Source organism: Guyanagaster necrorhizus, assembly GCF_019112545.1.
Source record: "Guyanagaster necrorhizus MCA 3950 unplaced genomic scaffold BT62scaffold_59, whole genome shotgun sequence".
In the NCBI taxonomy this organism is placed as follows: domain Eukaryota; kingdom Fungi; phylum Basidiomycota; class Agaricomycetes; order Agaricales; family Physalacriaceae; genus Guyanagaster; species Guyanagaster necrorhizus.
In genome coordinates, this window is record NW_025064938.1 from 122306 (window position 1) to 146605 (window position 24300).

Here is a 24300-nt window from a genome sequence, read left to right on the forward strand (position 1 = left end):
TCGATGCTGTCATCTACAGCCGACTCAGCGAAGTGTTCGATGTGGAGCTTGCTCCGGTTATCCTAGATGAAACTTCCGAGGATGGTGAATGGACGAGGGAGGTGTTTGTCGCGTACAAAGCTTTCGTTGGCAAGAACAAAGAAGATGGGAGTCCCAGGACAGAGGAAAAAGGCATTATTGAATTCCATTTGAGCGCCGTATCGGATATTGTTGAGATCGGCAGGACGGAGTACATCGAGTACATAGGACGTGACCCGTATGACCCGCCGGAAGGCAACTGCAGATATTTTGGGGGAGGGATGTTTCTTCGTGCAAAGAATTCCAGGCGTAGTAGTAGCACCTAGCATGACAAGAGAGACATTTTAGTTCTTTTTGTATATTTTCTTTTTGTATATTTTCCTCTGATACAATGAACTATCAATGCGAAATCGACACTTAGCCTTGCGTTACGCAAACAAGCGGAACATCTGAATTATACCGTGAATTATCGCCCCCATCCTTCATCTCGGTAGTCTTAAAATGGGAGATGTTAGGTAGGTAGGTAGTATTCGTGACGCGCCAATAGAAATCGGGAACAATTTATTCGGCTCTCTTCGTTTAAACGATGCCCTTGCCGTGCCTCAAAATAATCATACGCAGAAAGATACGTGCCAATTGACAACACCTATGCCCATGAGGTGCGTTATTCCTATTATTCACACATACATAAATCAGTAGCGCTACTAACTCTCCTAACGACCCCACAGAGGGCAAAATGAACTAGAATGGAAGACACAAGTGATATGTTTACTTGGTTGCTCTTTCTCCAGGTATCCTAATTCATCCACCTATTTAGTCCTCTGGCACGGCCGCTCTATTTGTATTGAAGGTTACCTTTCCGAGAAATGGCTCCTCGGGGGGGGAAGGATTATTCCGACGGATGTTTGTTTACAGAAGTCACGATCACATCTCTGATGAAGCTAAAGTCATTCAGGATGGAGTAAATAAGTAAATATTCAAAACAGAGAATGACATCCGAATTATATGCCTGGCCAGGTATCCTACCCTCTCTACTTCACATCACCCATACATGTTTTACTCTCAGGTCATCCCCCGCTTTACACTGTTTTCCTAATATCGTGCTATTACATTGCTGTGTCATTGCTTACTACTTAGCTACCGTACTTGCTATTCATGTTATGCAAATAAACTGTCGCAACAGCACAAAATTGTAGGTGCAGCGTTACTGTTACGAGCTCTGCGGTGGTCATTTTCGATGATACGATGACGTTTATTACCGAACTCTCGGAACTGCAAGCTTGAAGAAAGCCAGTCTCTTTGACTCGTTCGGTCTCTGGGCGCCTTTCGCTCTGTGGCAAACTTCCCTTGTGATCTTTATCGCTCATCTGCAGTGCTACCCTCTATACCCAACGAAATATTGAACAGGATTGCTTTTGAAGTAACAACTCACCTTAACATGCGTGAAAGAACCTGGCCAGCGCGCAGGCAGATAATCGAACACGTCGATGCCTTCGACGTACATCCAAGCATCTCCGCAATATCGTATTATGGTCAAAGAAGCAACGAGCTCATTACTTTCCTTGGCTATAATTCAGACATAGAGAGGATAGCTGTGTTCATCTGGTGTCTTGGGGTCTCGATATGGTGGAAGGATAATCGATTTCATTGTTGTTTAGCTCTTTGCCTCCAGGAAAGTACAGCACTGTAAAGGCGCTGAAGATAAGCGGCAGCTTGTATGGCCAGTTATATGCACACGAAATCCCCAAACTCATACCTCATTTGCGTCACCTGGAGAGCCTAAGCACGTTTATTAACCATACCCGATGAATTTTGGGACAGATTTCAGGAGCACGAAATATGCTTGGTGTCTCTCTCAGGCTCATATTCCAAGCCCAGTTTGGCATTACTGTCGTATCTCTTTTCCTATACAAGGCTTCGCGAACTGTCACTTGGCGTGTGTGCAGGCTCGACATCTGACGATATCCATATCGCATCCCTCCTTCCAACCGTTATCACTTTGAATTCCCCTTGACGACAGTTGGAATTGAGCCCCGCAATAGCGGATCATGGTGCTTGGACCATCCCATGTCAGACGTCTTGGCTCTTTACCGCGGTCTGAAGTCACTACATGTCTGCGCTGACAAAGTGAGAACAAGAGTAGAAGAAAACAATGTGATCGTGAGACACTCACTTCATCCTGAAAATGATCTGTCCGACAGCTAATTATCTTCGTAGGACAGAATATTACAAAATTTCATGGCTTTCTGGCCATATCTCCGGAATATTTAAATAAATGCGGTGTCTTGTTCCTTTGGATTTAGAATAGTGGGATCGACCGCAAGTCAGATCCATAGGCGCATTTTAGCCTTGCGTTTCGCGTCGCTACCACCGGAAAGACTTAGCCTGCAGGTATGATCAGTCTTTGCCACATATTCTGTGAAAATCTACGATCGAAAGAACAATATTCATTCGTTCAAGGTGCAGTATTTGAACTATTATGGGAGGAAGGATTCGCGGAGGAAATACAAGTTCTGGAAGCGATCCGATAATACCACCGATGATTGATTTGTAATACCTACAGGACTTGTATTTTTCTTTCTTGTGATCAGAATGAGTAGTTACCTTGCCCAGATTGATCTAACAAAGTTACCATCAGCAAGTACGTTTCTTTGTTCAAGATCGTTGACCGAATCCCCAATAAAATCAAGATATCGGCCAGAGTTTCACTATGAGTCTAACGATCACAGCTATATATATCTTCTTTTAAAATCCGTGGTTGTGGCCCGACTCGATTTCGTTCTTGTTTTGTTCGTCCCATCTGTTCAACTGGTTCCGCAAAAGTTTCCCGACTTAGTTCGATTTTGAAATTTCCCATGACGTCTTGCCGTAATATTCACGTGATCCCGTAGTTACTTTGGACGCTCCTTTTTTCTTCCTTCCTCAATCGCTTATTATCACCAGTCCGAGCATCTGAGAAATTCTTGGCTAACATGTATTCTGTATAGGTCCGAGATCTACCAAACACAGCCTATGATATAAGGGCCGGTTCAGCATATCAAGGATCCGTGAAAGTACAAGAATACCATAGGGACATGGGAATCTTTCTCCTCCAACAGCGCTAATCAAATGCCTCGTTCTTGATGTCCATGCATCTCGTCTCTCATGCTGTCAGGCAACCGCGGCAAATGCGACCCGTTGAAATCCTATATATGCATGCCCTCTCTCCCTTCCGAACCACAGGAATTCAGCTCCTTTCCAAGGTCAGTTGAATAGCTTCATTGAGAAACTGTCGATCGACGATTCTCCCTTCCGCGACATAGTTATGTATCAGAACTACTACGAACACTCCTTGCCATCTCATAACCGCGCCCCGACCGTGAACGAGTACCGCGTTGTTCCTGCGTTGGCCCAACCATACCACAACGCCAAGAGCCCGACATACCCTCCTGCCCCCGTGTACCCCCCCGTTCATAGCCACCACTCGAACCCGACATCTGCTTACTCCCGGCGTCATTCTCTCCCGAATGGCGGTTCTTCCCCATACCATCCACCTCGCCAAGAGCCCAGCAGTGCTTTAGTCCCTTACAACCCCGCTGTCGCGGGAATAAATCGTTCCGCATCTAACACGGGAAGCGACCCCAGCACCGCCCTCTTTCCCTACAACCATGGGCGAAACCAGGCCTCCGAGTCTGCTTTCGTTCCTTACACTAGCCAATCCCCTCCGTCCAACGCTAGTCGGAGCACCGACCGTAATCGCGCTAATTCTGACTCGAGGTCTACTTATACCGGTTCCAGTATCACGAGGAACAGCGCACTGAGCACTTCCTCTTGCTTGACCTGTTCATCCTTCACCTCTTCCTCCTCCTACCCGGTCTGTTCATCAACCCCAGCCCGAGACCGTCCTGGACAGATCTTCCAGACCGTAATTCACATCCCCGCCGGTGGGGTAAACGTGTTCGTCGTCTATCGCTGAGGTTAGATGCGTCGTCAAGTTAGAGAACCTATGTACTTGTATACAAACACAATATGTGATTTATGTTTCATTCACACCTTTGTTCAGGGGCGCATTATGAAGCGCAATTTGAATAGTACCAGATCTTCGTATGGGCATATCTCCTAGTACATTCTTCCGGTTCTGATAAATCGGCGGTCTAGTCCGTGGAGTGAAGCTTGTAACGATAGCCTTGTAAGAGTAGCATATATAACAGATGCATCACTTCAGCTCCCCGAAACGTATTTCAATTCACGCCCTCGGACGTGTTCTTTCTGTACCAAAAAGGTTAGGATCCATATTCAAAGAAAAAACCCGTACGTGTATGATATGGAAACTTTCTCAATCCCGTCCCTTGCTCATTCATTATGGCGCATATTAAACACTGGAAATCAGTCTCTCAGTAAATCAGGAATTAGGATCTGGACGAATATGATTCTGTTGACGCCGCGGAAGTGGCAGATTCTTATCTTCTTTCAAGCAGAGCTTTTACGCCGGCCATATACACCAATTTCAACGCCAACGCAGGAATGTCTGTTGTTATTTGGTTGAATCGGCACTTGCAACGGTGTGGAAATCAACCAATATGAATCGCAGACTACGGGCGCACACTGACACCAAATGTCAACGTTGAGTTCAGACCCGTCAGGACTCATGATAGAGTACTGCCAAGACCGGGCTCCATCGGGGATCCTTCACGAAAGAAACCATAGATCGCTATTGTATAATTTACACGTATAATCGAAATAGATGGCCCGACCGCAAAGATGGAGTTACAAACAAAAGGACATCCAAACTGATCTTGGAACAGATGACTTCATTTTTCCAGTTCTGAACATGCGTGCCTGGCGATGTTATCGTATCCGTAAGAGATGATAACGTAGAGCAGACGCATCACCTTTCCGGAGACGTGCCTCTTCGAGGTCAGATAAGCGTCTAAATGAAGACCACAACACGTCGCGTGGGGGTTCCAGACGAACGGAACTGGAAATCTCTACGTCACTCCTTGCCAATTCACCATTTGTTTTCCTACTTTGGCGGGTTCATTGCTATCACATCGTTTGATTCATCACCGTGAGGCCCTGAACGAGTAGTAGAGGATACCAGCGAACGAGCAAGGTATGCTTCCATTGAAGATTATTACTTCCTTCAGCCGATCGGCGCTTACCCTTCGAACACGAGTCTTATTAAGCCATCGTGTTTCGATCAAAGTGGGGTTCTGTATCGCAAGCATTGCTACAAGATTACACCTAGACGGGTCAAGGGAAAAAGAATCTGAAGTAGCAGATATGAACGATATCGCATCGAAATGGGAGAGAAGCGTTGAAGCGTCCCGGGGGTAGGGGAGTGGGCTTAGTGTGCCGCATCGTCCGTCCAGGTGACCCTACGACTTGGGAGTCACAATGACAAGATCTCTAACACCATCCTATCTCGCTGGCTTTGATGGTCCGACCCAGATCTCGCAGAATCTGGACGCGCTTTCACGAATCTCTATCGTAACGCTCAGCGAGCCATCGGACTGCTCACAGCGGGGAATCACCTTCACGTTGCTGAACCTCGTTTTCGGCGTGAGGGGATTATGTCTGATGGCCAGGCATCAGAGATCTTTCAATCTTGTTGATGCCTTCTCTTGAATAATTCAAAAAAGTCCGACGTGACCGTTAAACCCCCACTCTCTGATGCGACTACCGGCCACGGCACGTTGCTTAAAACCGCGGCTTTCTCAAATCGGAGGGTGGGGGGAGGGGGTCTCATGGGAAGTATTATCAGGAAACAACACGAAACTCACATAGGGATCTTCTGGTCACTTTTCGTTCGGGGGAGATTGAGAGAGCAGCAGAATGTCAACAGCAGAGGCCGAAAAACAAAGGGCCGCTGTGGAGCTAGGGAACTCGTCATAGTTTGAACGAGAAGTGATATTCAAGACGAATGACACTTTCGCCCGACGCAGTTCTATCTTTTCAGTTGCACCAAAGTTACAGATGGTCGTGGCGACAAAAAAAAAAACAACAGGAGCAAGGAGATGGGGCTGTACATGAGAGAAACATTCGTCATTGCTGTAGCAGGAAGGGAACGTTCCTTTATTCATAGGCACAGCGCCTGCCACTCCATCAGGATTGAAAATGTCGAATAATGATAGAATTGATGATAGATGGACAAAACATATGATAGTACAGACAGCGAATGGATATATCAAAACAAAGCAGCGCGGATCTGTCGAAAGATCAGATAGGCCACTGAGAGACACGAAGGCGACTTACGTTACTAGAGATGATAGAACTGAGGATCGAGGAGAGCGAGAGAAAAGACAAAAAAGTCAGATTGTGCACAGGCAAAAAAAGACGAACGAAGCTAGATTTTCAGAGCAACGTCGCGCTCGCAAGGTTGGTCCGAAGGACGATGCTAGACAGACAAAGAGGGGTAGGAATGAAAGGGGGGATGGAAAGGGGAAAATGCACTCACTCTAAAAGGGGTGGGGGGATGTCAGTATATAAAAACAAGAATAGACTACAACGTACCTTCCACGGCGGCCATTACGACACGAAGCATAGCGGTATCAGTCGCCGTCGTTATGCTGCGAGATACACATCAGTACCTCCCAATCAAAGAAGCGCCAAACCCACTGTATATAAATCTCCCTCTCCTTATACCTGCCAGCCTTAGTAGCCAGTTTCGAAAAGCGACGCTTGAAATAATCGCGACCTGCACGGACATCACCAGCATCGCCATCGAAATCCTAGGATAGGACGCCGATGAGGAATGGCGCGGGAGAGTATCATATCACATCACGTACTGGGAAGAAGTTTTTGATATCAGAATGAGGTACCTTCTTTTCGAAGAGGTCATTCTTGTTCAAGAACAGGATCTAACGAAGGAGGTAAACCTCGGCGTCACCGGAGGGAGGTGGTAGGAACGTACAATCGAAGTGTACTTGAACCACTGCGAGTGGCATATCGAGTCCCATATCGTCATGGCATCTTGCATTTGGTTCTATCATCACAATGTGTTTGAGCGGTGATAGATGACACAATGCTATAATGACTTACGGCATCCTTATCCTCAACCAAACACTGATCGTACCCACTCAGGCTGACAAGGAACAAGATGCTCGTCACATCCTGAAAACAATGTATCCATTTCCGCCGTTCGGATTTCTGTCCGCCGACGTCGACCATAGTGAGCTCGTGTTCCCGAAGAGAAAAGACGGTTTCCTTGATTCCGATTGTCCGAACGCGGCATTGTATAATGTCTTGCTCCGTCGGCTGATAATGTGGATCGAACAGGCGATCCAGATCCGAGAAGAAATACTCCAAGCTAGCCTTTTTAAGAACGACGAGGGGAAGAGATGTAGAAAGGCTGACATACTTTTCGGGCAAGGCAGCTTCGTTCCCTCTCTGCCATGCCTTGTGAACGCCAGCATCAGCCCACAGAGCCTTGAGAGGCTCGTGGTATTCGATTGGGAACGGCTCTCCGTCCTTCAAATACCGCGCACTGTCAATGAGATCCACATATCCAATGTTGTCCTCGGAAACCTTGAGATCCATGTACTCCATCGCATCGAGGGTGCACTTCAAGCCGGAGGTAAGGTTGTCGAACGTGAGCTGGCGGTACGACTCAATTTCCTGAGGCGAAAACGGTATTTTATGGATAAGACGCATTTGCTATCGCGGATGATGAATAAAATACTGTGGAATACGACAGAGCGAAAAATGCACCTTCAGCACGGTTGATTTCCCAGAATCTCCAGAACCCAAAAGCAAAACCTACGAGCAATAGTCAAGCCGCAGAAATACGGACAGAATTAGGGGACACTTACCTTGACTTGCATCGCCATTTTTGCCTTTGCCTGACAGTGTTCTTTGTCAGTATAACACATATGCTCAGCTGGATGGCAAACATACCTGCTTGAGCTCCTTCTCAGCTTTCCTATGCAAAGCTCTATCTGCATCCGTGACCTCGAAGCGCCGAGAAGAGAAACATGCACCCATTCTGTACACTTGCAGGTAACGCTACCACGAACACGCCCGAGTGGCGATTCCAATGAACCTCAAGCAATGTAGACAGCGAAAGATATACAGGATATAAAGCAAGGGAGGAAAGAAGCAGAAAGAAAACAGGAGAATCGTGGTGGCAATTCAATTCCAAGACATTGTTCAATTGCTTTGGGAAAATTTCCGATCAAACTACGTGATTGGTATTTTGCGCGAATGTAGTCCATATATAGTATTTCCGTGCAAATGCTGGCCCAATAATTCAGTCACGGGTAGTCTATTTTAGGACCACCACCTAAACTTAAACCTCCGTAAGTCGCATTCGTAACTCGAATTTCGTCATACTCCCCACGAGGTAGGCTTACCTGGTCTAAGGGGGAATTCAAACGCATATTCGGTGAACCTTACACCCCCATGCATTGAGAATTTTACGCGTCCAAGCAATGATAATCTCAATCGACCCGTGTCGACATGGTCACGCGCTCTGCAACCTAAAGTTTCGATAGATAGGTAGTAATCAATTGCAGATCTAGTCCCTGCGCTTCTCGGATCATATTGCCAGCAGTAGTTTGTATGAATATGACGTTGAACAACCCTTCAAAAAAAGCTGCGCTTAGAGCTAAGCCGCGCCAAGACCAGCGCAGAGTCTATCAGATATTTACCATGCTCGTAGCTTAAAATCTCACAGCCAGGCTGCGCAAGACACAAGAACATATTATTAATAGAGAAGGCACACATCAACTTGAACGCCATGTACGTAAACATCGAGTTTCTATTCGAGGAATGCCCAATTTTGTGTCCGACACTTCTAACAGTGTTCTGGTAGACCTGAGTGGATAAGCACGGGAGAGAAAATCAATACGAAATTATTCATTAACTGCACACGAGTATGATACGACGTAAATTGTAATTATCAGCAGATGCCTCAGGTAGCATCAGAAAGTAGTTGGTCAGTACTTGTATGGATGAGACCGGTGCCCCCGGCGTTACGGATGATGAAACCCAGAGACGAAGCCGCCCTAGCGTTGCGCATTACGTCTCATCCATACAAGTACATACATTAGATAATATCATCGGTACCGGGAGGTCACGTGAGTAAGCTGACGAAGCTGATCGGCATACATGCCAAACCTAATCTCTCGCACCTCATGGAGGGTGGCCCCACACCGAATATTCTTAAGACGCCAAAGTGGTTCCAAGACAAAGACTGCTGTTGGGAACCTCCTTGAAAAAAGGGACTTTAGAAATAAATATGCATCGAATCATCAGATTAAATCGTAAACGATTGACCGGCAAGTATAATCGCAAAAGCAGTCACCAATGTCTTCCAAAAAAATGAGCGAATAGAACAGCTTCGCCATCCAAGATAGTAACGACGGTGAAAAAGCGCCTTAGAAGAATATCGTCCAAAATCGTGCCATCCTTCAAGATCCTCACTGACTAAGCCTGTGTTAGAAACAATCGCGTGAACTTGAGGATCATCGACACTAGTCGCATTGGTCCCTGGTCCGGAGCGGGACACTACTCTTAAAGGTACTGACGAGGCCGGACAGGGGAAGGCTAAGCATGATCAACAAAGAAATCATGCTGCACCTTTCATTCATTCCTTTTTCTCGTATTGACGATGCAAACGTTTCAGGATTGTCGATTAAAGGACGGAGGAAAGTCACTTGTTATCGGACCCTGACGGTGGATGAAGACCTTGTCTCATTATCAATGTTTTGTCAAAGATAACATAGATACCTATCATAATGATTACGCTTGGCCGGACCGAAAAGGTGCAGCCAGGATGAAGCGCTTGAGAAATACAACATCCAAACCGATTCCCCAATGGAACATTTCAGTTTTCCGGTGATGGGCATCCCACAGGCAGACGAACCTGGTGATAAACTCCAATCAGTAATAGACATGACAAAAAGGCAGCCTTATAACCTTGCCAAAGAAGCGAAGGCAGAACAACGTCTAAAGAAACGTCAACATCATACACCACAGCGCTGGGACACAGAGCAGGGAACGGTTCTACTGAAGATTATTAACCTGGGCCGACCGACACTGAATCCGCCTAACCGAAAGCCATCACTTGTTTCGTCTGAAGGTGAGGTCCCACATCGCAATCATCAGTACAAGATTACATAAAGACAAGGAGAGGGGAAAGGAAATCAGAGATCTTGGTGGAAAAATGGTCTCATCGAGCATTAGCCCTCTGAAGTAGCAAATATAGATGTGTCATCATAGGAAAGGGAAATGAAGCGTCCCACATCTTAAAAAGAAGCCATCAGTAACAAGCAGGGATCTAAGAATAACGTCGTTAGCGTCGTTGAAAAGGCCGAGAACAGAATGAATCTCAGGAGGAAAAACGATTCCGGACGCAGCAGCTTCGCGCATCCAGCCCAACGGGGCCGTCAAATGCAAGGGGAATGTGCAATTCATCAGAGGCCTTTGTTAAGAAAGAAACCCACATTGAAAGCATAACACGAAGCAAGGCGAAGCCTGGTGACGAAGGCTCGACCTATAGAGCTCCGTACATCAATGAACAAATCGGTTCTTGGGGCTTAAGAGATATGAATGACACGGCAACGCGCTCGGAACTACCCAAACGTAGAGTCAGTCCCATCTGGGGCTCGAAGGAAAATGAGTGAGCACACCTCCAATACCGTAATAGCAATCCACAATGATCTATGATCGAAGCCTCGACCTGCATCCAGCACCATTGACGTACCGACGTAAGACGAAGAAGACGAACGACGCCTGAGCTCTCAGCTACCTAATCATAAGTAAGTCAATCCGTATCCCCGTGCCATGGCTACAACGCACGTCATCATCCACACAGCAACCCGATTAGAATTAACAGTTGCCTATACACATGTTAGGCTGGTGAAACAAGGCTCAATCAACGTCTGTCTGTCGAATATAAGATCGCCTGCACTCACATCATTGTCCTAAGAAGGGCATCATCCCAGGCTATCGCTGACGAACCAGCACCGCCGATACCTTCCAGGTCATTTAACCGTTGGTTCCGGCCACGTCCTTCTCAAGAACGGTAACATGCATATAACATGGATAATCCATGCCCAGTGAACGACGGTCGAGAGAACGAGTCGAGGCCAACCGTGGGTTCGAGCGGAGCGTATAGAATTGAGGAACGTCGAAGCCAGGCAGGAAGAAGGAAGAAGGGGAAAAAAAGCAAGGCTGATGCGGTAAATAAGAACAATCAAACATTCCACGTGATCGACGCGTCCCGTCCTCGTCCAATTTCCAATGTTCACAACTTTCACCTTTACGGGGCTCTGCTGTCTCCCGTCCGAATAGCAAAGACTTCTGACAACAGAAGGGCATCAACGGAGAAACGAATGAATGTTCTTCCCACCACATTTCGCTGGTTCACTTGCCCTTCAAATATGCAAAGGAAATGGCCGCGAGCGCGACTTTAGTTTTCTCTTCGAACTATGGCCTTTTGACCTTTTCATACTGTTGGGAGCCATTAGAATTACTTTTTCCTGCACACTCGTCAACAGGTCCTTGAAGATACCATCAGTGTTCATCACCATCAACGGACAATTAAATTCTTCGCGTAACTCTCATAGGGAATCACGAGGAGAATGGTTAACTTTCACATTAATTCAGTAGTCTTCCCGTTTCATAGAAATCCACCCTTTTTCGAGTGTACTCCCGAAAGCAAAGAGACTTCAATAAGGACTACTAGCCGTCTTCGTCATACTCTTCACTATCATAGCTATCATCTGCTTCTGCAATTCTCCGCCGCAAAACATCCTCCCATATCTGTTTCCAGAGCATCGTCTGCCATCATGGATCGCCCATCGGTGCCAATTCATCCTCATCCTCTTGCTCCACCTCAAGTTCTCCCATCATTTTCAGAATGGCTGCCGAAGAGTATTCCTCCCTGGTGTCACCATGGAGAATATTTGCTCGAAGGGAGCTATTAAAATGTCCTCGAAGGAATAGCTCGAAGCTTGCATCGTGTTGTCTTCGTGGCATACGAGTAGGAAGAAGTCCTCGCGCTGATCCCATCTCCCGGAATATCACGATGTGGTAGTTGTCCTGTGCATGAACACGTGAGAAAATGGAATACCAAGGGGGTGAGAGACATACGTCGATGTCAACACCGAACGCCTCATCATCAACGTATGAGATGAGATCCTTGTGCATCAGAATTGCGTTTGATGGGTTTTCCATGTCCTTCGAGCTCATGCCAGCAGTCTCGCGAGGTGAACTATCAGAAAACGCCTTGCCACGTACTGATTCAGTTGGAGAAAATGAGTTGGCTTCGCGAAAGACTGACCAACCAAGCGAAATACGGCGATACCATCCACATCACTTCCGTCAACTCTCGAGGTGTGGTTCCTGCAAACAAGCAGCGATTCTCCTCACTTCCGTTCGGATGGACAATCGAACATCGAACTACCACACTTCGTCAGCATATATAGTCAATAATCGTAGGAAATACTGTCCAAGCTTGCGAGGGTCTCCGAGATGAGAGGTTCCGTCTCTGGCTTTGGCGCGGTTGCATGTCTTTGAACGACTGCATATTCAACACGAAATGGATCGAAAGGCATTTTCGCCACCACACTGTACATGAAAAAATTCAGTACGACAAAAGATCAAGCGGACAGGATTCCCTAAGTTAAGACACCGCATGTGTACACTTCCACAGGGCCGAGGTGGAATTCCTCCCCATGACGCCTGCATTATATCTTGCGTCCATCTTGTGAGAAGAGCGCTAGTCACAGGCGTGAGGCGCTGGTTGACCGTGGCGCGTTAGTCATTCGAGACCCTCTAGGCGATAAAAACGCACCTCACCGATGATGAGGACAAGTTGGAAATCTGTTTGACCAAATAAACGTATCACGCTTGAGCTCAGAGGATATCAACGAACAATATGTGCGAGGAACGGTGATCCATGGTAACGCTCAGATAGACTGAGGATACTATTGCGACTTGCTTCGGCTCCGCGTCTCGTTGCCTGGTCTATTTGAAATTCCGAGTTTCACCAGCTAGGTCCCGTCGATTTCCGGACTCCTTACTTCGAAGATTGCAGTTCCATCCGTATTCGATGACTCTCAAAAGTGATATTGATGACACGTTAATAATCCAGCACGTATGCGATGTTCACTAGGAACGTTATGGTCAAGTAGTGAGCGCCTCCGAATCATTGTAATTTGTCGCCACATTCCTCTCGTTCCAGCTCTTCTTTCCTAGGCCGTTGTGAGTGCATAGGAGACAATCATTCAACAACCTGAGTTTTGTTCCTCAATATTTTCATATACTGCGCATTGTGTGGGTATTTGAGCGTCCCAGTTCTATCCATAATTTGCTTTTTCCTGGCTCCACTTTGGGTCATATTCGGGAGAGAAGCTGATGTTCTCTTTATGGCTCGAGGTAAGTATGGAATTCTCCGCCCCTCCTATGATGATATGTCATCTATATTTGCTACTTCGGAGAATGTACGCCCGATACGAGTGTATTCCACCGAGATTTTTGATCTTTTCCCTCGTTGGAATTACCCCTTTCATTGATGTCCTTACCGCAGCACATCGTTTCCTGAAAAATGACTCCGCCAAGTGGGAGTATATCCTGATGGTGGCCTTTTCTCTGACGGATTCGAATTGCGTCACTTTCTTTTCTTGAGAGGAAATCAGATTGTTCCGCATTGAATGTACACTTTCTGCCCTTGTAACCATATTGCTGCGGGCTAATCACCGTTTTGAATAAATATGCTCCGAACCCGTGTAATTACAAAGCGGTTCAGTATACATCTGACGGCTCTGAGCACCCGATCTCTCTCCCTTCAATGAGCGAATATGCCAAGGACTCTTATATTTGTATGGACTGTCTACCTGTCCTGAGTGTCGTATTCATTCTCAGTCCAGGGATAGTCATGACTTCGTCTGTATGATTATCTATTTATGTTAACCATTTTACTACCGGTAGGGCAAATAAATGGAGACACCATAGGTATATACTGTGCCATGACTCGCTTGAGAAGCCTCTTTCTCGAAAATACTTTCCTGTTCTTGCGAGTGCTGAGGACTGACCGTCCAAGTCCACGGCGCCGAGGATTTAGCTTTCGGAAACCCCTTTTTTGGGTCCCACTGACATGCCATGCTGCGTACCATGATGATATCAACTAATTATGAATGGAGCCAGCTATCGTCTGGACTCTCCAGTCTCACCGTCTGGATGGTAAGTATTGGGTTGTGCTTTACTCAGCTGAATTTCTTGTCTTTGCTCGAACATTCTAGTAGCTTCTCTTAAAGGTAGTATATAAATCTGTATGTAGAATGGAACACCCTTCTCGTTTGCTATCAGGGGTTCCTTGTTGCTTCGTAATTCACTCCCTTATGCAACATCATCGCCATTGGTTGTAATCGGTTGTGGAAACTGAAGGAGCGGGTTTCAATCTTGTTCCCGAAGAAGCGGAAGTACTTACTTTACTTTCGTTGAATACCTCTTCAGAATATTCATGGATTTTCCTTCTTAATTCGTTTCATATGGAATTAATAAGCATTCTAGGTTATGGTAATAAACAGCCCTAGGTCTCCATGCAATGGCGCCCGTGCTAGTCACTCTTCTTATCGCGTTCTGCATCTAACCGCTGAACACAGAAGCAGCTCTATGTCCATGGAAAGTTAGGTAGTCATCTCTATGAAAGTGGATTACTTACGGTAAAGTAATACTTCCTCCATCGTCGCGCTTGACGAGAACCATTTGCGTACCCTATAGCGCATCAGCCGAAATATGTGCTCTTCGAAAGAATAACTCTCACGTCTGCCATACGGTTCGTGGACTCCACAACGCCTCTCACGAGCTTTCCGTTCGAAGCGTAGAAGAAGACACGCGAACCCGCCTAGAGGGTGGAGAACGACACGGTAAATCTCGATTGCGTCATAAAAGAGTCAAGATACGAGAACACACTGGAAACACATTCATAGAAGATATAGTTGGTGGGGGTAATGTTAACTGTTGCCTCAATGTACACGACGCGCTGGTTTAAGTACCTGCAACAACCCGTTTCTTTTTTTCCACGGTTAGATTTTGAACGTGGTTAAACGGAGCGTATCATTGTATTAAGGATAATCCTATGGTCCTTCCGAATATATCAGGGTCAGGGATAGATTGATTGTGTATATATTCCTGGGAGACAGGCATTTTTTTTGGGCACGATCTTTCCCGTAATGGATTAATACTGGTATTTTGCAAAGAGGGGGCAGCCGGTTGCGGGAGGCAGCATTCTTGTACCTAAGGTATGCGACAGGGAAATGAGGGCTAAATGAATTATCTATAGAGCCCGCCGTCGTAACCCTCACGCAGACCGCTGAAAATCAATTCAGAATGAACCTATGTCGTCATGGGTTGTCGGTACCGTTCACGAAGTGCTTAGCCTCCCAGGAAGCTAAAACGCACTGAGAGACTTTTACCCGAAGGACCGCTGGTTCGTCTCTAAGATAAGGGGGTTGTATCCCAGGCGACGCGGATGGCGATACGCATAATAAACGCTGCATGCAGTATAAGACATGTACACGTATGCTGAAGCGACCGGATTGAGTACTGTCGTCAACGTTGTTGTTACTTGGCACAGATATATGAATGTATTGAACTCGGTAAGAGTCAGTATATCAGCCGCTCGGTCTCTGATGCGGATATCCGTTGCGCCAGACATAGTCACCAACCAAAGAATTAAATCTCGCCCACTGCGCAGATAAAATGGTACATGCGCTCACTGAATACATGTCCGATCACGCTTTGTTATAACTGTACTGCCACGTGCCTCTGTTCGATATCATATATAACGGGGATCAGGAAAGTCAGGAAGGGTGCCGGTGTATGGATATTGGGTAATAGGAACGTAGATCAGTACGGGACGGAACAAACTTTAATACAGCTGGGTTGCTGGATTAACATCTTCAGATGGTGACGAATTACAGAAAGAGGATTCGGAGTCTTTAACATAATAGGCTCTGTCTCCATGGCATCTAAAACGGCTGCAGAGGTATCTCTCTCCGGGGCATCAGGCGCATGTGATAATTGGAACGAGGAGATATAATATGCGACAGGCCGGGGTCTCGCGCTCTCAAAATATGGACATAAACGTAAATAGACTTGTCCGGCTTAGGCTCGAACCCCAGTCCAAGCAAAAATCCACGTGCGAGCCAAGCCCTCGACCTGTCAGGGTCCAGTTTGGGCTAAGCCTTGCATATGGGGGGATATTATTTATAGCAAAGAGTTCCGTTCGCTGCCCCCCCATTTCTTACTGCTCATTAAATAAATCTTCATCATCAATGGGAACAAGGTCGAATTCGGAAATTTAAACCGAAAGTCATTATTGATTACTGTTTACAAGCTTTTTGTTTTTCAGAAGATCACATTCTGTGGTGTCCAATGACAATGAACAAGGTACTTCGCACGCAATAGAGCATCGTTTCTCTGACCTCACTGATATGTTCTTCCACCAGCAGGAGAACGGAGAGACTATCGCGACCTCTACAGAGATTTTCTATTCTATGGGAATATAAATTATCTCGCTGACATAGTTGATCGAAGATCTTAGGAATCGGGGATGCGACGCGTCAGTCACGTGATCTAGTTTGGTCCTGTTTGAGGGCTGCATAAACTGCGACCGCTTGTTCCCTTTCCTTCCTGTCTCTCGTTGACGATTCCAGTGCTTAATTCTACCGGTGGCTTCCCCTCAAAGTATTGTATTCTTTCCTTGACGATTATACTACAACCTGGGTATGTACGATGTTGTTCTTCCTTGGTAAAGACGATTTGATGGCCCAGTGCAGGTGAATGACTCGAGATGAGGATGAACCCACAGGTGACTGTGCAGTCTCTGGGTTTATTGTAGCTTTGGACAACAATAGTGTGTTATCAGGTTCGTACTCTGGTGGCCTCGTCATTGAACACCGTTTTTCCAGTATATATGCGCTTTGGTTGCAGTCAAATCGTTTTTATCGACCTAGATCCAACGGACAAGCTGTCAGCTCAGTGCATAGTCCTGGACAATGATTAGGTTATTCTCTATGACGCGCTGGATTCTGAGTGTTCTCTGCTCACCCACCGCCGGCTTCGGTGGCAGGGGGTTTCGTTGCGAATGGTTATAATCTGATCACTCTGCAGACAGCTGGATCTTTCGGAACTGAGCTGAATGATGCCAGAAACGACACTGTTGACTACGATGTATTACATCGATGAGGCTCAATAAGATGTGTCAACTGACTGTACGATCAGGTAACTTCGAGCTGAGTGTGTATTAGGTGCTTCGATATGATTCGGCAAGCAGCGCGCTGGCATTCCTACATCGTTGTTTACTGATGGACAGTCAGACTTAGCGAGGACTAAGAAGCTGGGGACCATCTCGCCAACAGTGCGCCAGTATCACCCGTTTTATTGTGTCGCTGCTAATGTTCTCTTTCTAGCACAAGCGAGGCTGAGTGAGAATCGTCACCATATTGGGCACGCATCTGTACCTCTTCTCCGACTGATTTAAACCATTTTTAGATATGTCATTTTCTGACACAACAAAGATGTTAAACGGCTCTTTCGGTTCCTATTCCGTGCAAACTTTGTGTCCCTGTAACGGCGTAGCCGCGATTAAAGCTCGTCGACTAGCTGTACCTGGAAGCAGTAAGAACGCGACTAGATAGTCGTTCATTGTGACAATGCTGATATTTGTATTGCTATCTGTTTCGGTCTCGTGAGGAAAAATAGGAACGAAGCGGAAGGAACTAGGAAAGCAAATTGGCGATTCTAGCCACCGGTGTTGTGATGCCACTATCACGCAAAATTTGGCCCCCTCATATTAGGTATGGGGCACAGCGTTGTATTTACCGACATTAACCACTTCTTTACCGGTAGACGATTAATTTGGGTCTGGATTGGATTCTATCAACTCCTTTGAGTCATCTTTCCTCAATATGCACTCGAACACCTGTGAACATAGGCATTAATCCTTATAACGGACCTGTCGGAGACTGCCGTTGAGGCCTCCTCATGGTCTATAAAAGATCCTCATATGAAAGCCGTGCTCATCTTTATATTCCGACAGTACACTTCATCGTTGTGGTAATCAAAATGAGTTCTGGAGCGCCAAAGGCTTACAGAGACCCGTACGTCCAGACCTTTTCGTCAGACTTCACCGCGTTGTTTGCTGAATAAGTGAATGCCCGCGAATAATTGTATTAGCTACTGTACAGAGACCGCATGCTGCTTCCTTCTGACGGGCATCTTTCCGCTGCCAATATTACTCAGATGAAATATATGGGGTCTAGGTACTGAGTCATGTAATTCTTTCACTTGGGCCCAGTCATAACGAATCAATGGCGAATATTTTCACTATATAAACAGGTTCCTCGCGGTATCTCAAACTTGAGCACCGCGATACAAGTCAAGCACACATTTCAGTCTGGTAATACGAGCTTTCTGTTGCCATGGCTCTACACGAGATGACTCCAGCAGGTTTCTTCATGGCAATTTTCTGCCGCTAACCACGAAAAACGCTTGCGGATCTATGGTCATGAGATGTCAGCGAGCGAAAGACGGATGAGCTTCTTACGGTAACACTATGGTCGGCCCGTTGTCGCACTTGACGAGCACTATCTGAGTACCCTGTAGCATGTCAGCTGAAATATATTCTTCTCAAAATACAATCCTCACATCCGCCATACGACTTGTATTCTCGACAACGCCTCTCACAATTCGTCCCGTCGAGTCATAGAAGAAAATGCGCGAACCAGCCTAGATGATGAAGACATAAAACATCATAAATCTCGATGTTCTGGGAAAAGTATGAAGGGATCGCACTGTAATCACGTTCATAGACAAGATCGTTGGCGGGGCAATGTTAATATATATTTGAATCTACGCGACGCGCTGATTTAAGTACCTGGGCACTATTTTTGCCAATACTTAGGGATCGGGTGACTTGTAAACGTAGTGGACCCCAATTGATCTGAGGAATACCGAAATTCCTTGCAGAGGGTGTATACTCATTGTTGACAGGCACGAGGTATAGATCATCCTTCTTGCGATCATTACAGGCGGCCTATATTAATGATGGGGTTGTTGTATAAATAGATCAGCGGTTCCGAAGGCGAGCCTGAGTGTGGCTTTTCAGGATCCAGAAGCAAATTGAGGGTGGGATCGCCTCAAAACTTATTTACGAGCCATTTCTCAATGAGTGGCTTATTCTATGATAGCTGAAAATTCATATGCATTTTAGAGACTTGAAGAGACACGTTCTGGGAAGGTGTAAGGCTATTTCGGCCATCTCGGGTCCCTTGTTTTGCGCTCGTACAATCCCAAACCACGATTTATGAGGATGTCCGCTTCGGCTGTGAGCCTGGAGAGCTATAATAATTCCAGATATAAGCGTCTCATACCTCTCACGGGTGCCAACCTCCCAGAATGGGATTTATTTGCTAGAGCCGCGCTCTCAGATACCTTTAGTTCCGCATCATACGAGTAGCAAATGCCAATGGACGCGCGAAGTTAAAAAACTTTGATTACGAGAATTCATCCGCTATATGTCCGACGTTGGTCAGGATCATGAAAGTGTGCAAAGTGACCTGTGATTCAGGGCTGGACAGAATGAACGGCGCTGTCCAGAAAGGCAGGTGGAAGTTGCGCAACTTGAATGGATTCGGGTCGTCCCCATGAAGCTCCTAAAGTATATCGATCAAAGTGCTCTGACGCGTCTCCATTGTGGAATGATATCTTTAATGGAGGATTCAGTAAGATCCGTGTTGTATAGGATCATGACACGTATAGTTTAAGTGAGGGGATTTGATGTTATGGTCTCATACTTGATAATTCATGCATGTACAGCCAAAAGCCTTCTTATTATACGATATGAGGGCCACATTGGCCTATGAGTCGAACTGGCTCACTCCACCATCCGGTACGCTGGTAAGACCGCAATCATCGTAAATCCATTTAACCTGACGTACTACAGAGAATTGATCCAGGGAGAGCATCCACAAATGAACGTACCACGTACTTCCGCTGCTTGAAAACGGCAGCGCCAACATTCTTAGTAAAGCTTCTTGACGAATTAAGTATTTATGTTCGCACCTTTTACTAGGATACGACGGGGACCTGAACAGAAGTGGGGAGGCTTGTCCATGATGATAGGAACGACAGTTTAGTCGTAGAACAGCACATGAAGCAACGAGATACTGGCATATGGATCTTATCGAAGGCACCTAATCATGTCTACGCTGGAGGTACACGAAAGCCTAGATTGGGGTACATAAGACACTGAGAGTAAGGACAGCTTGAAGCCGACAGGTATGTTGAGAAGAGCGAGCATCGAGGGATGCCATAAATTTCTTTGCGATCCCTCGCAATGTCACGACACCAGAAGTTCATTTCCGGGGTAGCGGGAAAACACCCATGGTTGAGGGTTATGATGGGGAGTAATCCATAGGGTCCGTAGAAACCGGGGACCCAATGGGGTTGAAGGCGAAGTGCGGACACTTCCCCTTTGGAGATAGAAGACTGGAAACACAGCTCATGATGCATGAAGCAGTCATGAATCGAAGAAACCGACCTGCAAGAAAGTGGTGTCTTCACAAACACTAAATATCAGCTGAATAGTGAGGTAATGCACCATATTCTCGAGCCAAGATTACACAGAATGTATCCGTACAGGTCATCTTCAGTCACTTCCCGAGTTGGCCCAGGGGCCATCAACATTGGCATGGGTACACCATCTTGGCGACGACTGGCAGATCGACAGGTCCTAATGGACTAAGGGTGAGAATAGGACAAAGGCGATACTTTTGCCCCCAACGAATTTTGATAATAAACGGGGACCATTGACTCTGGTATAAGGCCAGTCACAGGGTAATGAATATACAGAGAAAGACCACGATAGAGACGATGTCTTTGTGTTATTGAGGGCCGTTGCAAAGTAAATGGGAAATGAAATAGCGCGCTATCACAGCCCTGGGTCGTTTCAGAGTGGGAGGGGATCGAGATATATGCCCTCAGGGTAGGTCAGCATATGATGTTCATTCGGTGTAGCGAGTACCGCATGAGATATCGGCAACGGTGGGTATCCTGGAGTGTTATAGCACTACGATCCCCTCTGTAGCTCAAGAATCATCTCCAGGATCATGTTTTGGTTGCCGCCGGCTCAACATTTTATATATGATGATTCACCTGCTCGCTTATAGACGCCTCATAGGACCGTATTTTCAGGTAAGTCATGTCCGGGGAAGAGGGTCAACCTCCATGCCTGAGAAATGAGCTTTATTTGTGTGAGAACAGGTACCAAAGGTTACCAGACGTAAATGACGCTTCGGCTCCCGAACGTGAGCTCTGCTCCGTTTGGAAGGCTTTGACCATGGAAGAAATCTGGAACGTTAGATTTGGGAAACCATACTGAATTGTAGAAGGGAAGGAACCGACCAGATGTATCAGCCCCTCTTTCTATTCTGATAAATGTCACCGATAGCAAGTAAAGGACAGCACGGGAGCTTTAATCATGGAGCACAACAAGGTGTAATATGACTCCAGAACGGAGAGATTTTTATCAATATCTATATCATGAATATCACACGTTGACAAGGCCTTCTGTGTGGTGGGCACTGTATTTAATTCATAGGACACTGGCGCGCTACCATTATGGTCCTTCAATGAGCAGAAATAATAAATATGCTTAGCAGATTGTTCATGATTAATGAATAATGATGCCTTACCCGCCACCGATGGATTCTTCGGTGAAGACGTTTCTTCTTAGCCAGCTACAGATAGGGAGATACGTTCATGTGGCATGGGACTCTAAAGACCGTACTCATAATGAAAATGCGGTGGAATTGCATTATCTATAGATTTTAACGGCGACGAGAGGGTATCAGACTTTTCCTGAATTTCCTGTGTCAATTCTTTGCTCTTCAACCCGTGTCAGCTTTCTCGAATACTTCGTTGCCCTGAAGTGGCATATCTTCAGTCCATATGCTTTCCCTTTTCTTAACTTCCACGATGGTGCATTTTTCACCACGTGGCCGCGTCGTACCTGCGCAGGCAGCGATGGACGGGAGAATGATAGTGCGCAAGTCGGCGTCGGGCGAACAAAATTGGGGATGGTAGGGTGTCAAGTCGGAGATAAGATTAGATCATCTATATCCGAGGTCTTACTCACTTCCAACACCGAAACCTTTCCTGACTCACCATACATATCCTTTTCACATGGATTATCGTTTCTCATGCATGACCAATCGTATATAGTCCGGCTAACTTCTATTCTCTCGCTATTCTCGCGCAATACGGGGATCGCATGTCCACGGTTACAATATTGAAAGGTTTCTTTGCATTCTTTACCAGTTTGACCCTTTTCTGCACATGTACAGTCCTCTGTCTTTGACCTTCAGCATCTTATCCTTGCTGAGCTACATATTCGGACAGTCCTGCTGTTTTTCAAGTACTCTACCGACATTTCTTGGCCCCCCCGCCACCCTCATTTCTTGCCTCAGCGCTTTCATATAAGCGCTTGCTTTCCTGTCAAGCATCTGTCACGACCGGAGTTTGAACATGGCCTGACACTCTGTTGAAATTTGATGGACATCGCAAGATCATCGGTGAAGAAGAAAAAGACGCCCGTTCGCTGGCAACAGCAACTAAATTTTGTCTGTCCTGTTACTCATTCCTTCTGTCTGCGGTTCTGGAGTTTTACTGAATGTCTGCGACAGATGATCCTTCTAGATAGTTCCAATGCCACTGTCCGACCCGGAGGGCACCTTAGGCAACGTTAATCGTATTGTCGGGCGGCTTCCGGGCGGTCAACCAGCTGATTCTGCTCCCGAACGCTACATTTTGTGGTGGTGTCCTGATGAAAAACGACCGAAGCATATAAAGCAGGTACGAGAATTAAGATAGTTGTAGAGAGATAGTGAGTGACAGTGGCCATAGATCGAAAGGGTCGAAGGCATGAAGCAAAATCATTCTGGTCAGCTATGTCAACAATTTAGAATTTACTGGCCCTGATTTTCTTAGTTCAGTATTGTTTAACAGTATGGGATTCCGAAAAGAAGTTGACCCAGGCCTCATCTGGAAAGTAACTTCTGATTGTTCGAGGGCGTTTATCCGCTGAGCTAAGAAAGCGATATTCCGGAATTCCTCAAACTCCGACACCTTATAATTAGGTGAGCATCGAACGATCTTCCTTTAACCTCGGTCCTTATCTCTCATTTCTGTCTGTCATGTCATCGACAAAAGGCGTCGCAATCGTTACCGGAGCTGCCCAAGGTATTGGGAAAGCAGTCGCTCTTCGATTAGCAGACGACGGGTTCGATGTCGTCGTGAACGACCTCCCACTACCAGAGAAGATTGTAAAGCTGAAGGGCGTGGAGGAAGAGATCATCAGGAAGGGACGCCGATCAGCCGTCTTTCCGGGCGACGTATCGAGTGAAATCGACGTCAAAAGCATGGTAGAAGTCGCTGTGAATACTCTAGGCGGATTGGATGTCGTACGTTGGTTTCGTATCCTTTGAAACTAGGCGGACCTCATGACTATCTTAATAGATGGTGGCCAATGCAGCGATATGTCGTAACGCGAACATACTTGATTGTACGTAAGACCACCCTTCGCTCTTTCTCTCCGTTACGCAGACTCTTTCACGCAGATACTGTAGACCAGTGGGATCGAAGCTTTGCTGTTAATACACGGGGATGCTTTCTCTGTTATCAGTACGCCGCAAAGCAGATGGTCAAACAAGGGCGCGGAGGACGGATCATTGGGTGCTCCTCTTCGGCTGGAAAGCAAGGTCTGTGTCGAAACTTCCTCTGGAACATCATGTTGGACCATGGCAGGTTTACCGATGATGTCGCTGTATGGTGCGACGAAGTCGGCTGTTCGGGGACTTACCCAGGGAGCCGGTACGTGGTTAACGGCCGTTATTCAACTCGTTCTTCATTGTTTCCTCTCCAAAATAGCCCTCGATCTGGGAAAGTTTGGGATCACTGTCAATGCGTACGCGCCAGGTGATTGTATCTCTCGACATTTGCGGCGCGGCGGATCGCTTATTCATCCCAATGTGTAGGCGCGGTCGATACTGAAATGTGTACGTGTTATACATCTGCAACTCGCCCGTCGCGGCTCATATCGTACTAGGCAGAGATGCAGCACTCCAACAAGGAGATGTGAACGAGTTGATTAAGACGGTATGTTTCCACCGCAGTTGTGGATCGCCTGGCTGACAACGAAGAAAGAACGTGGGCCGATCAGCATTGGACTACATAGGGCAACCTGAGGATATAGCTGGACTTGTGTCTTACCTCGCTTCCAGTGAGTCACGCTAT

The 24300-nt window shown here is 46.5% G+C and overlaps 8 protein-coding genes across 8 annotated transcripts; 3 read left to right on the forward strand and 5 right to left on the reverse strand.

The window, feature by feature from the left end:
* Positions 1–62: 62 nt before the first annotated feature.
* Positions 63–1522, reverse strand: BT62DRAFT_1013332 (uncharacterized protein; the record flags this gene model as incomplete). Its single annotated transcript, XM_043178043.1, has 3 exons — positions 63–340; positions 1160–1400; positions 1451–1522. 3 exons carry the CDS (start codon positions 1520–1522, stop codon positions 63–65), a joined length of 591 nt encoding a protein of 196 aa, XP_043033383.1.
* Positions 1523–2952: 1430 nt separating this feature from the next.
* Positions 2953–4106, forward strand: BT62DRAFT_998061 (uncharacterized protein). Its single transcript, XM_043190698.1, has 2 exons — positions 2953–3260; positions 3321–4106. Exon 2 carries the CDS (start codon positions 3323–3325, stop codon positions 3971–3973), a length of 651 nt encoding a protein of 216 aa, XP_043033384.1. The 5' UTR covers positions 2953–3260; positions 3321–3322; the 3' UTR covers positions 3974–4106.
* Positions 4107–6499: 2393 nt separating this feature from the next.
* BT62DRAFT_912044 (heterotrimeric G-protein alpha subunit, GPA2-like protein) lies at positions 6500–7980 on the reverse strand (the record flags this gene model as incomplete). The annotated part of the gene is made up of 9 exons (XM_043183847.1): positions 6500–6566; positions 6616–6728; positions 6786–6857; positions 6911–6982; positions 7039–7306; positions 7358–7653; positions 7708–7755; positions 7809–7838; positions 7894–7980. 9 exons carry the CDS (start codon positions 7978–7980, stop codon positions 6500–6502), a joined length of 1053 nt encoding a protein of 350 aa, XP_043033385.1.
* A 1833-nt stretch (positions 7981–9813) lies between these two features.
* On the forward strand, positions 9814–10735 carry BT62DRAFT_998063 (uncharacterized protein; the record flags this gene model as incomplete). Its single annotated transcript, XM_043190699.1, has 3 exons — positions 9814–10078; positions 10309–10586; positions 10646–10735. 3 exons carry the CDS (start codon positions 9814–9816, stop codon positions 10733–10735), a joined length of 633 nt encoding a protein of 210 aa, XP_043033386.1.
* A 900-nt stretch (positions 10736–11635) lies between these two features.
* Positions 11636–12382, reverse strand: BT62DRAFT_650930 (uncharacterized protein). Its single transcript, XM_043181771.1, has 3 exons — positions 12284–12382; positions 12094–12214; positions 11636–12042 (listed from the first exon to the last, which is right to left on the reverse strand). Exons 2-3 carry the CDS (start codon positions 12190–12192, stop codon positions 11788–11790), a joined length of 354 nt encoding a protein of 117 aa, XP_043033387.1. The 5' UTR covers positions 12193–12214; positions 12284–12382; the 3' UTR covers positions 11636–11787.
* Positions 12383–14589: 2207 nt separating this feature from the next.
* BT62DRAFT_1013337 (uncharacterized protein) lies at positions 14590–15661 on the reverse strand (the record flags this gene model as incomplete). The annotated part of the gene is made up of 6 exons (XM_043178044.1): positions 14590–14614; positions 14666–14718; positions 14768–14848; positions 15189–15316; positions 15365–15497; positions 15551–15661. The coding sequence occupies 6 exons, from the start codon at positions 15659–15661 to the stop codon at positions 14590–14592; spliced, it is 531 nt and encodes a 176-aa protein (XP_043033388.1).
* Positions 15662–18481: 2820 nt separating this feature from the next.
* BT62DRAFT_1013339 (uncharacterized protein) lies at positions 18482–20027 on the reverse strand (the record flags this gene model as incomplete). The annotated part of the gene is made up of 7 exons (XM_043178045.1): positions 18482–18506; positions 18584–18606; positions 18655–18735; positions 18802–18858; positions 18923–19042; positions 19887–19945; positions 19997–20027. 7 exons carry the CDS (start codon positions 20025–20027, stop codon positions 18482–18484), a joined length of 396 nt encoding a protein of 131 aa, XP_043033389.1.
* Positions 20028–23201: 3174 nt separating this feature from the next.
* BT62DRAFT_998065 (NAD-binding protein) lies at positions 23202–24300 on the forward strand (the record flags this gene model as incomplete). The annotated part of the gene is made up of 8 exons (XM_043190700.1): positions 23202–23468; positions 23524–23569; positions 23625–23765; positions 23812–23877; positions 23935–23982; positions 24042–24062; positions 24113–24162; positions 24211–24300. Coding segments are annotated over 8 exons (729 nt in total), but the record flags the coding sequence as incomplete, so codon positions are not given.